Genomic DNA, 17209 nt, shown 5'->3' on the forward strand with positions numbered 1-17209 from the left:
GAAGACTCAAGTGAAGGGAGATCTCTTCCAAGCTCCCTCATGTGGTTGTTGGCAGGATTCAGTTCCTCATGAGTTGTTGGGCTGAGGGCCTCAGCTCCATGCTGACTGTTGGCTAAAGGTCTCCCTCTGTAATAGGTGGGCCTCTCTACAGGGCAGCTCACAACATTGTGGCTAGCTTCCTTCAGAATGAGTGAGTGAGAAAGTGCCAAAGAGAAAAGTCACATTTTTTTCATAACCTAATCTCAAAAAGGACATCCCATCACTCCTACCACGTTCTATTCATTAGAAGTAAGTTAGCACATCCAGCCCACACTCAAGAGGAGGAGATTGCACAAACTCATGAATAACAGGAGGTGGGGATCACTGCAGGTCATCCTAGTGGCTACTAAATCCTCTCTCCCATACCACTCCCTTCCCTCTACTCTTTTCTCCATAACTCCCAGTCTCACCCAGTGACCTGGCCTCCTATTCTTTAATAGGAGGTAAGGTTTTCTTTTATCTTTTTCCAACTAAGTCTCAAATCTTCTTCATCTTCAGCCATTGTCTTCTTTCCTGTTGTTATCACTGACAAATTGCCCTTCTTTCTGCCCTCACCTGTCACAAATAAAAATGTCCCTAGGCCTCCTTGTTCTCCTTAAGCTATCATCTCATTATTCTGCTCCCTTGTACGTAAACCTCTTTGAACAAGTTGCCTTTACATGTTCTCTCAACACCTCAATTCCCATTCACTCATTTGCCTTAATCAAGCTTCTGCCTCATCACTTCATTGAAATTAGTTTTGTCAAGATCACCGATGATTTCTATGTTGCTATATCCAAAGAGCATTCATCTGTCCTTGATGACATTCAACATGGTTGGCCGTTTCTTTCCTTCTCTCTTGGTTTCCATGACACCACACTTATGTGGCTACATATTTTTTTTCTAATGACTCTGGTCACTCCCTTCTAGACTCTTTTGTTGGCTTCCCTTCTATCCAGGTTCTAAATATTGGTATTTTCCAGGGCTCAGCCTGTGTCTTCCCTCTTTCCACAAGTGACCTCATTCATTTCTGGGGTTTTAAGAACCACTTAGATGTGGATTAACCTAAAGTTAACTTATTCAGTCAATACATCCTCTGAACTATAGAATGGGTTCTTTAACTGTTTACTTGATAACTCCATTTGGATATCTGAAAGGGACCTCCGACTGAATGTCTATAATAGAACTTCCGGGTTTTCTAACTTCCCTCTCCCTAACTTGTTTCTAGAATTCCCCACCTCCATAAATGGAGCTACCAGCCAACTTGTTTGCTCAAGTATAAATCCTTGGTTCCTCCTCTTCCTCAGTCTTCCATTCCAATCTATCCACCAAGTCCTGTAATTTCCCTATTTTCTGAATATATGTCCAATATATTCCACTATTTCCATTCTAATCTAAGCCATCTTCTGTCACCTGGCTCACTAGAGTAGCTCTCCGTTGACATTCGCTCTGCAAAGAAGCCAATTGGATAGTTTAAAATAATTTATTGGCTTATATTTCTCTTAGTGAAAACCCTTTCGTGCCATCCCTCCATCCTTTGAAAATCTAAATTTCTCAAGGTCACGTATGATATGTCTCTTGCTGATCATCCCTGCCTCAGATCACCCCATTCACCCTGCACTTACTATGTGTTAGCTATATTAGCTTTCAGCAGTTCTGAAGCCCACCAAATCTCTATCATTTCCAGGCCTTTGCACATGCTATTCCTTCAGCTTCAAATGCGTTGCCTCATTATTTCCCCATGGCTGGCTCATGCATTTACCAAAATAAGTAATGATAGATTTATTCATTGTTTATTTATTGCTTACCTCATTAGATTGTAAACCCCATAAAGTCAGAGACCAAGCCTGCTCTGTTCACACTTGTATACCCAGCATCAAGCACTTAAAAAGTATTCAAAAAATATTTGAGTAAAGAAACAATCTCACAGTCTTACATTCGTGCTCCAGGTCTCAATTCAAATCTGCCTCTTTAACAACCTTCCCAGCCCATGAAGCCTTCCCAGATTCCTTCCCAGACTGACCCACGGATTCGCCTCTTCTATATATTATTTATATATTTTACGTGCCTCCACTGGAGCAGTTGCTATGGTGTTGAGAGTTCCTTGTACATCCCTCTCCATGATAGCCCATAAACTCATTGAGGTCAGGGACCTTATCTTTTCATCACTAAAACCCCAAGCCTGCTTTATAGTGCCTGGGGTCCACCCAGCAGGTGCTTCACGCATGTTTGCCTAATGGTGCTCTGAGGGTCCTTGACAGCAGCCCTCTTCTGGCCTTTGGATGAGAAGAAGGAAACTCTTTTCCTGGCTCAGGCATGAAACCCAGGCCCCCGACTGCTGCCAGCTGCCTCCCTCTGGAACCTGCAGCAACCTGAAGCCAAGTCTGAGCTTCTCTGGGAAGTGCCCCTTTGAGGCCCTGAGATTTTGCTGAGTGAAACATACTTACAGTAGGAAAGAACATAGTCTTACAAAGAATGTTTCTTGAGTGCCTCTACTAAAAGGTAAGAGAAAATGACCTAGGGCAAAGGTAATTATTGTAAATGGTTGACATGGAGCACACACTTTCCTAAACTTGTAAGTGATAATAACATCACTTTATTAATTGGATTCAAGTAGCATCTTTCTTTCCCTTTAGTTCATTTCAGATGACAGGGACAGACCCCACTCTTTCCTTAGCAAAGTGTGTCCTGGTGACCGCAGCACCATCCTTCTGGCATCGTCTGGAAGAGCTCCCTTTTACCAATGCTGGGGAGTCTGAATTTGAAGCAGGTGTATGAATGCATTTGAAAGAATCTCTTCCAGATGCCAGAAGATTCAGTTCTGGAGAAGGACGTGAAGGAAAATTATGAGAACAAGTGTCCTATTCACATGCTAGGAAAATAAATGTTTTACTAATCCTTAAATAACATTTTGCTCTGAGGTGTATTGGCAAATTTTAGTTTTATTTCGGTATGAAAGTCTCATTTTTAGGAGTGTGATTTATACACATTTAAGCAGTAGAGGTGACTGCTAAAATTAGCTTCTGTCATCCCATGCTAATGTCTGTATAGGAAGAGAATAATGTAATTTTAAAGTCCTGATATTTTTGTTATGTTTAGTAGATAATTTATTATTTATTATCATTGGATACAATGTAGTTTAATCATTAAAAATGCACACACTTTCCTACATTTTGCAGCCTTCTCATGGTAGAGAAAGTATGCCATCAGAAAGATGGCCTATGTGTTCTGTTTCTCTACTCAAGGCTTAATGAATACAATTCCATCATTAAACAAATATTTGTTTAGCACCTTTTCGTGTGCCAGGCACTGTGCTATGTGCTGGGATACAACAGAGCTTACAGTCTGGATTTTTGGCTAGATGGAAAGTGGGGTGTGGTGGATTCTCACCTGTACAAATCAGACTGGATATCTGAGGAGTGACTTAAAAGTTAGCTATGTGTTACCTGTTCTACCCCGTTCATTTGTTTATAGAGTAAACTCACAAGCCTCCATAGGAAATTTGGGAAAATAATACCGTCTAAAAGCCCAAACAGTAGTTTCTATTTATATGGAATATACCACCATATGGATCTTATTGGAGTAGATTTGGCATATTTAATGTATTTTATTCAAGTAAAAGGAAAAATCAGCATGTACTCATCAATGCAGAGAAATAGTGACTGCATTCATTACATAGTCATTAGAGGAAACTGTCCTGGGACTAAAATTTTACTGCAATTAATAATATCTGTAGATAGTAAATTCTCCCTAGACAGTAAATTATCTGGGTGTTTAGAAGCTGACTCCAGGGAAGCCCCCTCATCCCTGAGGGCCTGACTCCCCTCTCCCATCAAGAGACACCTGGTGGCCTGGGCTAGGGAAGGCCCTTCTCTCTCTTCAGGCAGCACCAGCAGGAATCAGTGGGAACCCCAACAGCAGCAGAAAAACCAAGCAGACCAAGATAACAACACAAAGCCTCTGGAAATTAAATTGCCTTTGGAACCATCACCCACAAAATTAGGCCAGGACCTGCATACTGAACCTAAACAGGACAACTGCCTGATAAAATACAATAGGTAAATAGAACTCCGAGACTGTTAACATAATAGACAAAACATCCAGGATACAATAAAAAATCACCTTCATACCAAGAACCAAAACTTCCCAACTTTAATGAGTAAAGACAATCAACTCTTCACATCATTAAGTCATCAAGGAAATGCGAATTAAAACAACAATGAGACACCACTACATCCCTGTTAGAATGGCCAAAATTCAAACAATGACAACACCAAAAGCTGGTGAGGCTGTGGAGCAACAGGAACTCTTACTTATTGCTGCCAACCACTTTGACAGACAGTTTGATGGTTTCTTACACAACTAAACATTCTCCTACCATATGATCTAGCAATCACACTTCTTGGTATTTATCCAAAGATGCTGAAAATTTATATCCACACAAAAACTTGCACATAGATGTTTATAGCAGCTTTATTCATAACTGCCAAAACTTGGAGTCAATCAAGATGTCCTTCACTAGATAAATGAATAAATAAACTATGGTACATCCAAACAATGAAATATTATTCAGTGCTAAAAAAAATGAGCTATCAGGCCATGAAAAGACATGGAGGAAACTTAAATGCATATTACTAAGTAAGAGAAGCCAATCTGAAAAGACTACACACTGTATTGTTCCAACTAGATGACCTTCTGGAAAGGCAAAATTATGGAGACAGTAAAAAGATCAGTGGTTGCCAGATGGTGGGGAGGAGGGAGGGGTGAATGGGTGGAGCACAGAGAATTTTTAGAGCAGTGAAACTACTCTGTGTTATACTATAATGGTGGATACGTGTCATTACACATTTGTCCAAATCCGTAGAATGTCCAACACCAAGAATAAAGCCTAATGTAACTATGGCCATTAGGTGATTATGATGTGTCAGTGTAGGTTACTCAGTTGTAACTTCTGGTGCAGGATGTTGATAATGGAAGAGGGTATACATGTAGGGGAGGCAGGGAGTATATGGGAACTCTCTGCACCTTCCTCTCAATTTTTCTATAAACATAAATTCTCTAAAGAATAAAGTTTAAAAAAAGACAATCAACTGACATCAACACCAAGAACAATCAGATGTAGGCGTTATCCCACATTATCCAAATCATCAGGAATTTTAATGCAGCTGTCATAAAAATGCTGCCACATTTAATTACAAATTGTCTTCAAACAAATGAAAAAGTAGAAAATCTCGGCAAAGAAAGAGAAGCAATTAAAAAAATGGAAATTATAGAGCTGAAAAAATATAATTACAGAAGGAAAAAAATCTTCTGGATAGGCTCAATCGTAGAGTAGGATGACGGAGAACAGAATCAGTGCACTTCAGAACATATCAATAGAATTCGTCCAATCAGAAAAACAAAGAAAAAATAGATGGGAGGGGCAGTGTGTGTTGAGGGGAATCAGTAGAAACTCAGGAACGTAGAACAATAACACAAGATGCAACAATTTACTGTCAGAGTCTCAGGAGGAGAGGAGCAAGAGAATCAGACTCAAAGAGTATTTGAAGAAATAATGGCTGAAAACTCTCCACATTTTTTGAAAAACACACACGTACATGTTCAGGAAGCTGAGCAAATCCTGAACAAAATAAACCCAAAGAAATCCATGTGAAGACACGTCATAATTAAACTTCTGGGAACTAAAAGTAAAGAAGTCTTGAAAGCAGCCAGGGAGAAACAATTCGTTACTTCCTGGGGAAAAACAATTAGAATGATGGTAGATTTCTCATCTGAAACCATGGCGGCCAAACAAAGTGGCAAAACATTTTCAAGAACTGAAAGAAAACAACTGTCAACTGAAAATTCTATATCCAGTGAAGCTATCCTTCAAGAATGAAGGAGAAATAAACTAATTCTTAGACAAAAGAAAACTAAAAGACTTTGTTGCTAGTGTACCTACCCTTAAAGAATGGCTAAAGAGAATTCTTCAACCAGAAAGAAAACGATAAAAGAAAGACTCTTGGAGCATCAGGAAGGAAGGAGGAAGAATTTAAAGGGCAGAAATATTGGTACATACAATCGAATATGAATTTCCTCTTGAGTTTTAGAAATCATATTTAGGCCAGGCATGCTGGCTCATGCCTGTAATCCCAGTACTTTAGGAAGCCAAGTTTGGGCAAATCACCTGAGCTCAGGAGTTTGAAACCAGCCTGGGCAACATGGCAAAACCCCATCTCTACAACAGATACAAAAATTAGCCAGGTGTGGTGGTGCATGCCTATAGTCTCAGCTACTAGGGAGGCTGAGGTGGGAGGATAGCTTGAGCCTGGGAGGTTGAGGCTGCAGTGAGCCATGAGCATGCCACTGCACTCCAGCCTGAGCGACAGAGAGAGACCCTGTCTCAAAAAAAAATCATATATGATGATTGAAACAAAAATATAACACCATCTTATATGTAAGACAATGAGATAATAATATTTAATAGTGGGAAAGTAAAGGGAACTAAGTGAATTGAACCTCAACTGAAGTAGAAATATGTACAAATATGTTGATACCAATATACTGTGATAAGTCACAAATGCATATTTTAGTAACCTGAGCAACCAGTATGAAAGCTATACAAAAAGATAACTAAAAAATGCTATCAATCAATCAATCAATCAATCAATCAAAGTGGAATCCTAAAAACAACGTGCAAGTAACTTACAGGAAGGCAAGAAAAGTTGACACGAAATTTAACATATTTAGGTAATCCCATAATTTTGAGTTAAAAATTAGTTATGGAAAAACTCAACACTAAGTTGCTTGAGACAATGTGTAAGGAAACAGTAAATTGGGAACTAAGAAGCTTGGCTTTAGTAATAATTGATTTAATATAAAATAATAAATTCAATCCTGAGTAAAAACTTAGTGATATAATTTTGTCATTACTAATCTAATTGGAATAAAGGCATGTATTACTTTTTTTTTTTTTTTTTTTTTTTAAGACAGAATCTCGCCCTTGTTACCCAGGCTGGAGTGCAATGGTATGATCTTAGCTCATTGCAACCTCCGCCTTCCAGGTTTCAGCAATTCTCCTGCCTCAGCCTCCCAAGTAGCTGGGATTACAGGTGCCCACCACCACACCCGGCTAATTTTTGTAATTTTAGTAGAGACAGGGTTTCACCATGTTGGCCAGGCTGGTCTTGAATTCCTGACCTCAGGTGATCTGCCTGCCTCGGCCTCCCAAAGTGCTGGTATTACAGATGTGAGCCACCGTGCCTGGCCCAAGCATGTATTACTTTCTACAGCAAAGGAGGTAACTGAGCTTTAATTATTACATCCTAAGATTAAAGCTACAAGAATGCTTTTTTAAAAAATTAGCTTTAATTTTAGCATAATTTTTAATCTATGGAGAAATTGCAAAGAGACAGAGAGTTCCTGTATATCTTACACCCAGTGTCACCTATTATTATAACATGACATTTTGCATCATAATTAATGAATCAACATTAATATAGTATTACTAAGTAAACTCTATACTTTATTTCAATTCTATTAGCTTTTTCTTAAAGTTCTCATTTTTGCTTCAATAACTCATCCAGGATACATTTATAGGAGTCCTTTGAAAATGAATACTTAACCATCCTGGCTAACACGGTGAAACTCCATCTCTACTAAAATACAAAAAATTAGCCGGGTATGGTGGCAGGCACTTGTAGTCCCAGCTACTTGGGAGGCTGAGGCAGGAGAATGGCGTGAACCTGGGAGGTGGAGATTGCAGTGAGCCAAGATCGCACCACTGCACTCCAGCCTGGGCTACAGAGCGAGACTCCGTCTCAAAAAAAAAAAAAGAAAAAAAAAGAAAATGAATACTTATTGGCTAAACTTCATATCTTGGAAGAAATTTTATGTTCAGAGATGGAGCTATTATGTTACTACAGAGGGAATCTTGTGGGAAGGCTATTAGGGGACTTGTCTTGAAGCTGTTCTTTCGTAGCACGCCCTCTGAATGTTTATTATGAGTATTATGAGTGGCTTTTGTAGCGTGGGTGCTGATGCCAAAGCTTCTCCAGGCTACTTTTTGGCATGGTCAGTATATTAACCCAAAATCATTAGTGCATGAACACGATCTTCCTCAGCCATAGTCAGTTCACACTACTACCCCAGGCTCTGTGCAGTGGGAAGGACCTCTACAGAAGGAGAAGTTGTTGCATGCCTTGTTTTTCCATGCAATGTGCACATCCTCTTATCATCGGTGTTTACCTTCAAATGTGTCCAGAATCCAACTACTTTTCTCTCCCTTCACTATTTCCATATGAGGTCCCCTATGAGCCGTTATCATTTTTTTTGTCTAAGCATAAACAGTTTCCTGACTAGTGTCCCTGATTCTGCCCTGGCAACTCCATAGTCTGTTCTCAACACAGTGACCTGAGAGACTCTTAAAATTTAAGTTGGCTCCTGTCACTTCTCGCTCGAAACCATCTAACAGCCCTCCCATCTCACACTTTGTTGTTGTTCTCATACTTATTTTTTTAAACCAAAGTTTTTATTGCAAAGTAACATACATACAGAAAGCATACAGAGCCTCTGTGTAGCACTCACGAAATGATTAAAATTGACTATACCTGTATAACCACCACCCAGGTAAGGAAATAGACCAACTGTTGGGAAACCCCATGTGCTGTCATTCAATTAATACTCCCACTTGTCTCTCCAAAGGGAACCACTACGCTGTCTTCTAGATTAGGTAAGCCTGTTTTTGAATTTTATGGAAATAGAATTACAGTATGTGTTGTTTCTTATCTGGCTTCTTTTCCTCACTGTTATGTTTGTGAGATTTTTCCATGTTGTGCCATCTCACGCTTTTTTAAAAGCCCAAATCTTCTCCAAGGTGTCTGGTGTCCAGAACTCTATAGCACCTTGGCCCCAGTTCTCACCCTCCCTTGGCTTTCTGATCCAATTTCCTACTGTTATTCCCTCTCACGTTCTCTGTTCTAGCCTCACTGCCTTCTTGTTGTTCTCAAACTCACCAGGCATGCCCCTGCCACAGGGCCTTTGCACTTACCATTTCTACTGCCTAGAGAGCTCTGTCTGAAGGTATCCCCATGGCTGGCTCCACAGACTCTGTCAGGTCTCTGCTCAAGTGCTGCCTTTTCTGTCAGGAGGTGATGCCTTACCTGACCATCCACACACTCCCTAGCCCCTCCCCCTGTTTGAATTTTCTCCACAGCACTTATCACCTTACTATATGTGTTAGTTTCCCATTGTTGCCAAAACAAAATATCGCACATTTAGTGGCTTAAAACAACACAAGTTCATTGTCTCAGTGTCCCGCAGATTGGAAGACCAGTAGGCTAGGCTCCCTTCTTCGTTCTGGGTCTCACCAGGCTGACATCAAGATGTCACCTGCCCTGGCTCTTATCTGGAGGCTCTGAGTAAGAATCTGCTTCTAGGCTTATTCAGGTTGTTGAGAGAATTCAGAATTAAGACTGGGGTTGCTGTTTTCTTGCTGGCTTCCAGAGGTCGCCTGAATTCCCTGGCCTGTGACCTCTTCCCCTTCAAAACCAGGGGCAAAAATCATGAGTGCCAACATCCTACCACAGTATACATTCCTAGTTATTTTGTTTACTATCCATTTCCCCATCTAGAATCTATGTGGACAGGGATTTCTGTTTGGTATCCCAAAACCTAGACCACTGCCTGGCACATAGGCATGGAAAGATGTGTTGAATGAATGAATGAAGACTGGGTAATTAGCCTTTCTCTTCTTTTTAAAAAGCTGTCAGTGACTTTCATTTTAACCTGATTTTACCACCAGTGTGCTTTTCCCTGGCTCCACGTGCCACTGGTTACAGCTTTGCTAGTTAAGGGGATTACCAACAGGATAATGTCATATTTTTATGTTACCTCCTAGTGACACAGAGACACATCCAGGACAGGAGGTACAGAGTGGGGTCACAAGATGGACTGAAGCTCAGAGGCCAGCACAGGCCAGGGAGCCTCATGCACCCCAGTTGAACTAAGTGTCCAATCATTTCTTGGAATAAAACTCTTCAGGGATAGTAAAACTAGTCATGGAAATGTGTTAAGCATTGTTTTGCTCAGAAAAAAAAATTGAAGACTTAGTCTGCACATGTTAATTACTCAATGAAAATTTCATAAACGATTTAATCATCTGGATGTCTCGAAATACTCTGTTGCTTAATATTATGTAGACCGCCTACATCCTAGGATCATAGAGATCTGAGCTTGTGTGAAAAGTTTGAAACACGTACAAGTAACAGATTTGCTATTTGGGTTACGGTGTGGAAAAAAATCTCTGGAAACAGATTTATGTATTAGTTTTTCACTTTGCCACCAGATGTCCTTCATGAGTAGGAAAATATGATGACTTGAATGATATTTTGAAGTGTGAATGCCCAGCATTTTTGAGTAGACAGTGAAAGCGGAGTGTGACTGAATGTAAATGTTACCACAGACTTTTGGATGAGACACGACTTTTGAAGGCTGTCTTACAGGTGTAGCTTTCAGAAGCAATACTTATTTCACTTGCAAATTTTCATTTCTCATACTCTACAACCATTTATCTATTTTCTTTTCACTCAACTCTAAATCGATATTTTAAAAATTTGATCGAATTATTATACTTCGAAATTAACATTAAGAAGTACTCAGGTCCTTATGCTAATAGTAAAGATAAAAAGTTGGTCTTTGGAGTGGAACTTCTCAAGAATTCAAGGAGGCTAGACCTCAGTCTTTTAAACATGACAGCTACACAGTTTACAAGATTTTTTTTTTTTTTTTGAGACAGGGTCTCGCTCTGTCACCCAGGCTGGAGTGCAGTGGTGTGATCTGGTGATCTCGGCTCACTGTAACCTCCACCTCCCTGGCTCAAGCAATCCTCCCACCTCAGCCTCCTGAGAAGTTGGAACTACAGGCGTGCACCACCACACCCAGCTAATTTTTGTATTTTTTAAAATAGAAACAAGGTCTTACTATGTTGCCTAGCCTGATCTCCAACTCCTGGGCTCAAGTGATCTGCCCGCCTCAGCCTCTCAAAGTGTTGCTATTACATACCTGGCCAAGATATTTTTATTAAGTTAATTCTAAAAGCAGCAACTTACATCTTCAGGAAATGCAGTTGAAAGGGACCAATGTAAAATTTAATATAAAACCCAAGACTGAAGTTGCAGTTTATTGCTAATAATGTAATATAGAATATGTGTTTAATATGTCATATTAATAAACAGCATGTTTACAAAATAGAAACTATTTGGTCAAGTGTGTTATAAATGTATAACAGAAACCCTCATAATATATAAGGAACAAGGACAACTACAGGTTTAAAGGATTTGTTGTGCGAATTACATGGTGCCTTAATAAACACTTGGAGACAGAATTCTCGTCCTAGTCCCACTATCACTGGAAGTATGGGATGAACCTGTGCTAAAAACCAAAAGGTGAGGGTTCCTCATTTCTTCATTAAGTGGGGCAGGGGGGTGGGACAGGCAACCTGTTGCCAGAAAACTGAAGGCCATCTGCATGAAATGTCAGCCAAGCAACCAGATGTTTGATGTGGATTGGCTCCCACATCCGGCTTCTTGATCGAATTCCTCCTCTTTCCACTCAGATGTTTTAGAAACACTCACAGAGAACTTCATGAAGCTTGTCCCGGGCCCACAGAGGAAGGGGCGGTAATATTTTGGTGTCCTGCAGGGGGCGAAGTTACCTCTAATTTTATCAAGTCGGTTTATACATTCCAGCGGACTTCAAAGCCAGATCTGCTCCTGTCCCTCCAACTCCACCCACCCCATGCCTCCTCCTCTTGAATCACATGTGGACGTTGTCTAGCTCCCTGTCCTGAGGCTTCCAGGGGAGCACTGGGGCTGTCTAATGGGGAAGGGTCCCAGAAGCAGGGAGTAGACAAGGTGGGGGTTAGGGGATTTTTATCCACCTAGAGATCCAACTGGCTTGGAGAAACAGTAGTCCCAATTCCGAGGTTATTAAAATCCTAGGACTGTATCTCTTTTCCTGTCCCCTTTGTCCCAATGGATACAAGGGCTTGCCTGCATGTGTCCCGCAAACATGATGTGCACATATTGGGAGCCATAGTGGACAGAAGAGGAGCACATCCTCAGTTGGATGTCACTGTCCTTATGATCATTGTAATGTCTCACTGCACATCTTTTTTAGGAGCTTCTTCTGGCTCTTAAGGGAGATGTGCGTTCTCATATTCATCACCTGGAGGTACTCTCGATACCTCCTCATTCTAGCCCCATTCGACAGAAACTGAGAATCCATCTTGGTGGGGTGAGGAGCCTGCAACAGACCTGAATCAGAGTTGCTGCTCAGATGTTTAGTTGATAGTCACTTTAGACTCATGTCACATGAACTCATCTACTTCTAAGTGTCTAAGGAAAGGGAGAGATGGCGTGCGTGTGTGTGTGTGCGTTCTGCACTAGGTCCACTCCATAGATGCATACACAAGTTGAGTATCCCTTATCCAAAGTGCTTGGGACCAGAAGTATTTCAAATTTCAGGTTTTTAGATTTTGGAATATTTGCATATACATAATGAGATATCTTAGGGATGGGATCCAAGTCTAAACATGAAATTCATTTATGTTTCATATATATCTCATATACATAGCCTGAAGGTAATTTAATACAATATTTCAGACAATTTTGTGGATGAAAATTTTGACTGTGTTTTGACCATGTCCCATCCTATGAGGTCAGGTGTGGAATTTTCCATCTGAGGCATCATGTCAGCTCTCAGAAATCTTTAGATTTTAGAGCATTTTGGATGTCAGATTTTTGGGTTAGGGATGCTCAATCTCTACAATAGGTGGGTCACGCCTTGATTTTGTGTTTGAAATGACATAGCCCCACCAAGGTGCCCTCGTCCATGCTTGAAATGCTGAGTTTCCTGTGTCTTCCCCACTGCCCTCATAGGTAGAAAGTCTTTTACTCTGCCTGCATCTCACCAGAAGTCTTATGAAGAAGGTGCAACTAGGTTTAAAAAAGGAGGCTCTTGGCAGGAAGCCTAGGTGTATTTGCTGGAATTTCAGATCTTCTGAGCAGAGCTCTTGGCTGCTGTGGGCACTGCAATGAATTTATGTCCCTAACATGTTCCATACAGAAAAAAGAAGTGACGGGGCTCTTGAATTCTAAGGGTCCTGGTATCTCAGACGAAGTATCGTGTTATCTTTTCGGATGGAAGAAATCCCTGTAGAGATGGTTAAAGACTGGCATTCAGGGGTGCTTAGTTTTGTGCCCTGAAATTAATAGCTATCAGATATTTGTAGAAATAAAGACCCTTCTAAATGACCACTTGTGTCTGGGCCAAGACAGAACTAGAAAGAAGGACTCAGTGGGTGGTTGGAGTCAGTGGTGGTCTCTATTTACCCATGAGAAATAGATTCTTGGAAATAGGATAGGAATGCTTATAAGATTTGGACCAACAGAAAGCCTATGATATCATTAATTCATGAATCCCACAGTCTATAATCTATTTGACTTCACTCTCAAATGCCTAGGACCATTTGGACTAAGGCTGGCAAGTCAGAAAATTGCAGTTTTTATTTTCAACTCCACACAATTTTCACCAAGTAAAAAACCTTCATGTTTTACGTGAATTTGCTTCTACGATCCATAGATGACTGGATGTTCTTGGGCAGGGTAAAGGCAAATGAATTTGCGTCCTCATTGGCAAATGGTGTTGGTGGTGGTGTTATCTTGTCTAAAATCCACAGCAACCTGTGTTTCAGGACCCTGTCTATTGTCCTGACCATTTAGAATGAATGCCAAGCCCCCTGCTCTTCCTGGAATTATCTTTATCACCTCTCTTCAAGTTTTATCTTGCACCATATAAGTCACATTGTATTTCAATATTAAAATGCAACATTAATAGATAAGCTGGAGAATCAAGACATTTCCAAGAAGACAGGGGACGCCTTTTCTAATATATTGTCTGATTACACCTTCTTTCTTTTAGGTGCTAGCTTAAGAAGCCAAACCAAAGCACAAATGAACAGATAAGTCAACACATCCGACCCCAAACCCTCAGGACGCTGGCTTGGGTTACATGTGGCCCTCTCTGTGGTCAGTTTGTGAGTAGCCTCCCCAGAGGGTGTGTCCCAACCTCCAGCAGCTGCCGTGGAAAGCCACGTGTCCGCTAAACGCCTACATTACATCAATAAGAGAAACTAAGGAAGGGATGGAAAAGCTATCATTTTTCTTTTCTTCCTCAGTTCTGGCAGTATAGTGATTTAATCGCCGTTATCATTTTTATTTAGTTAAAGCATCAACTTAGGCCTTTTAAATGATGGTAAAAGAGAAAGCTTCAGATCGGGGTATTGGTCAGATCATTCTTACTAGCGATGACCTCTTCGCCTTTGGCACCTCGCGGCTCTTCGCATGCCTCCAAGAATTCCCGGGTGTTGAAACCTACGCGCTGCGGAGGCTACGCCTCTCGGGAGACGGAGGGTGAAAGAAGGGGCGGGGCCATTTAAATAGCCCGCGAGCTTCGCGTTCCCATTGGCTGCCAGCCTGTCGGTTACCGCGGGGCGGGGAGTCCCCGGGGCTGGAGTGCGGTACCTGAGCCCGGCGCGCAGCAGAAAGCCCACGTTGGCCGCTGCGGGGAGCGCGGTGTGGAGAGGCGGGAGACTGCGAATTCCGGCGCCGCTGCCGCGGTCGCTGCTCGGTGCACTAGCCCCCTTCTATCCCATCCTTTCTTCGAGCGGGTTTGCGGGGCATCCGGGCGACCGCCGAACGGAAAGCAAGATCCTCGCCGCCTCCGCTTGAGGAGGCGTGCGGCGCGCGGAGATTTTGAGGGGGAGCGACGGTGCCGGAGAGCTCAGGGGCGCGGAGTTCGTGAGCGAGAAGGAAGTTAAACCTCGCGGAACAGACTGGCATTTCGGGACGCCTTGTCGCCGCAGCCTGGGCCCTGCGCCGGGGTAAACTTCATGGTGGCCCTGCGATCCGGGGAGGGGCGTGCGCCACGGTGATGCTGGGCATCTCCCGCAGCTCGTGAGCGGCCCCGCTCCCCGCTGCCCCGGGTCCCACTCAGTCGGCAGGGAGAGCGCGGGGCAGCGCACGTGTGCGGCCAGCGAGGCCCAGAGTGACCGCGCCGCGACTCGCAGGAGCCAGGGCGCAGGCTGCAGTGCAGCCCGGACTCGGACGCACCTGGCCTGGACCGCGCGCCTCTAGAGACTTGTCGCGAGGCTGTGAGGCTCCCCTTCCTCCCCTCCAAGCGGTTCTCCTGGTGATCGCCCCTTCGCCACCCCTCTAGCCTGGGCAACTGGGGGCGCCCCGGACGACCATGAGAGATAAGGACTGAGGGCCAGGAAAGGGAAGCGAGCCCGCCGAGAGGTGGCGGGGACTGCTCACGCCAAGGGCCACAGCGGCCGCGCTCCGGCCTCGCTCCGCCGCTCCACGCCTCGCGGGATCCGCGGGGGCAGCCCGGCCGGGCGGGGATGCCGGGGCTGGGGCGGAGGGCGCAGTGGCTGTGCTGGTGGTGGGGGCTGCTGTGCAGCTGCTGCGGGCCCCCGCCGCTGCGGCCGCCCTTGCCCGCTGCCGCGGCCGCCGCCGCCGGGGGGCAGCTGCTGGGGGACGGCGGGAGCCCCGGCCAAACGGAGCAGCCGCCGCCGTCGCCGCAGTCCTCCTCTGGCTTCCTCTACCGGCGGCTCAAGACGCAGGAGAAGCGGGAGATGCAGAAAGAGATCTTGTCGGTGCTGGGGCTCCCGCACCGGCCCCGGCCCCTGCACGGCCTCCAACAACCGCAGCCCCCGGCGCTCCGGCAGCAGGAGGAGCAGCAGCAGCAGCAGCTGCCTCGCGGAGAGCCCCCTCCCGGGAGACTGAAGTCCGCGCCCCTCTTCATGCTGGATCTGTACAACGCCCTATCCGCCGACAACGACGAGGACGGGGCGTCGGAGGGGGAGAGGCAGCAGTCCTGGCCCCACGAAGCAGCCAGCTCGTCCCAGCGTCGGCAGCCGCCCCCGGGCGCCGCGCACCCGCTCAACCGCAAGAGCCTTCTGGCCCCCGGACCTGGCAGCGGCGGCGCGTCCCCACTGGCCAGCGCTCAGGACAGCGCCTTCCTCAACGACGCGGACATGGTCATGAGCTTTGTGAACCTGGGTAAGGATTTGGGGTAACGTAATGACGAGAACATTTCCCCCTTTTCAGTGTCTCGGGCCCAGGGGATGGAGTGAGGGGGTGGAGGAGCTCCCGGCGCGCGGGTCCTGCCTGGTGCGCCAGAGGACGCGGGGACAGGCAGACTGTGCTCCCGCCACCTGCGCGGCGGTGGGCGGCACATGCGCTTCCCCGCGCCGCGGGCAGGGCTGCGCGCCGAGACCCCGAGAGACGGCTGGCCGGCCGGGCCGCGGGGCTCCGGGAGCGCTGTCCCCAGCGGGCGTGTATTTGAGGACACCCTGAGCACGTTCCGCGCTTTTTTTCACTCCTGCCCAGCTCTGGCCAGGTTAACTCAACTGCAGCAGAAAAGTCCAGCCCGAGTGTGGCCATCCTGGGAAGAGGGCTCTTCAGTACGATTTTTCCCTCTAAACTGCCTTCTTTTGCCCCTTAACTTGGAGTGCAGTTTTCCCACCGAGACTTTTAGGGAATCCGACAGCGGCTGGGAACTTTGAAAACTTGGCACAAGTATGTTTAGAGGTATCCACGGCACTGGGGGAGGTTGCAGAGGGAAGTCCCGAAAGCACCGCGGAAGGCGCTCGGATCCCGGCCGGGCGGGGCTCGCTCCTGTTTGGGGCGGGATGAAAGCTCAACTGGGGTAATCCATCCTGTGCCCCCGCTCACATGTGCCCTTGGCCATTGTCCCCAAAGGCTGAACCTTTAATCAATGCAGCCCAAGCTGCACGGGCAGAGAAAGAGTGCGGGGTAGGGGCCGGGGTTGGGCGCTGAGCTCCTCTGAACCGGTTGCCAGGCAACAGAATGGAAATTCAAGGGCGGCTAAATCGAGCTCCGCCACAAATGTTCTGTGGCAAACCCGGACCGAGTCACATCGCTCTTTCTCCCCGCTCCCACCTCCCTGAGTTTTCTCATCTGTAAACGAGAAGGGTGCAAAGACGACTTTTCTTCGGAGTCAGTGCCTCCGGTTTGCACTGCTTTTCATTCATGAGCTGACTTAGTTTAGCGCAGACATAGGATGGAGGGACGCGCTGTCAGCGGACAGATCATGGGTGCAGTGGCTACGCCCGGGATGGGTGCAGCTG

General features: G+C 45.0%; 1 protein-coding gene across 1 annotated transcript in view; it reads left to right on the forward strand.

Moving 5' to 3' along the window:
• The first annotated feature begins 14861 nt into the window (after positions 1 to 14861).
• Positions 14862 to 17209, forward strand: part of BMP6 (bone morphogenetic protein 6) — a 154165-nt gene continuing 151817 nt past the window's right edge. Inside the window, exon 1 of the mRNA XM_024248953.3 lies at positions 14862 to 16118. Coding sequence (XP_024104721.1) covers positions 15458 to 16118 — 661 coding nt within the window. The 5' untranslated portion in view covers positions 14862 to 15457. The remainder of the gene's footprint in view (positions 16119 to 17209) is intronic.

The sequence above is a fragment of the Pongo abelii genome, chromosome 5 (assembly GCF_028885655.2).
Source record: "Pongo abelii isolate AG06213 chromosome 5, NHGRI_mPonAbe1-v2.0_pri, whole genome shotgun sequence".
Classification (NCBI taxonomy): Eukaryota; Metazoa; Chordata; class Mammalia; order Primates; family Hominidae; genus Pongo; species Pongo abelii.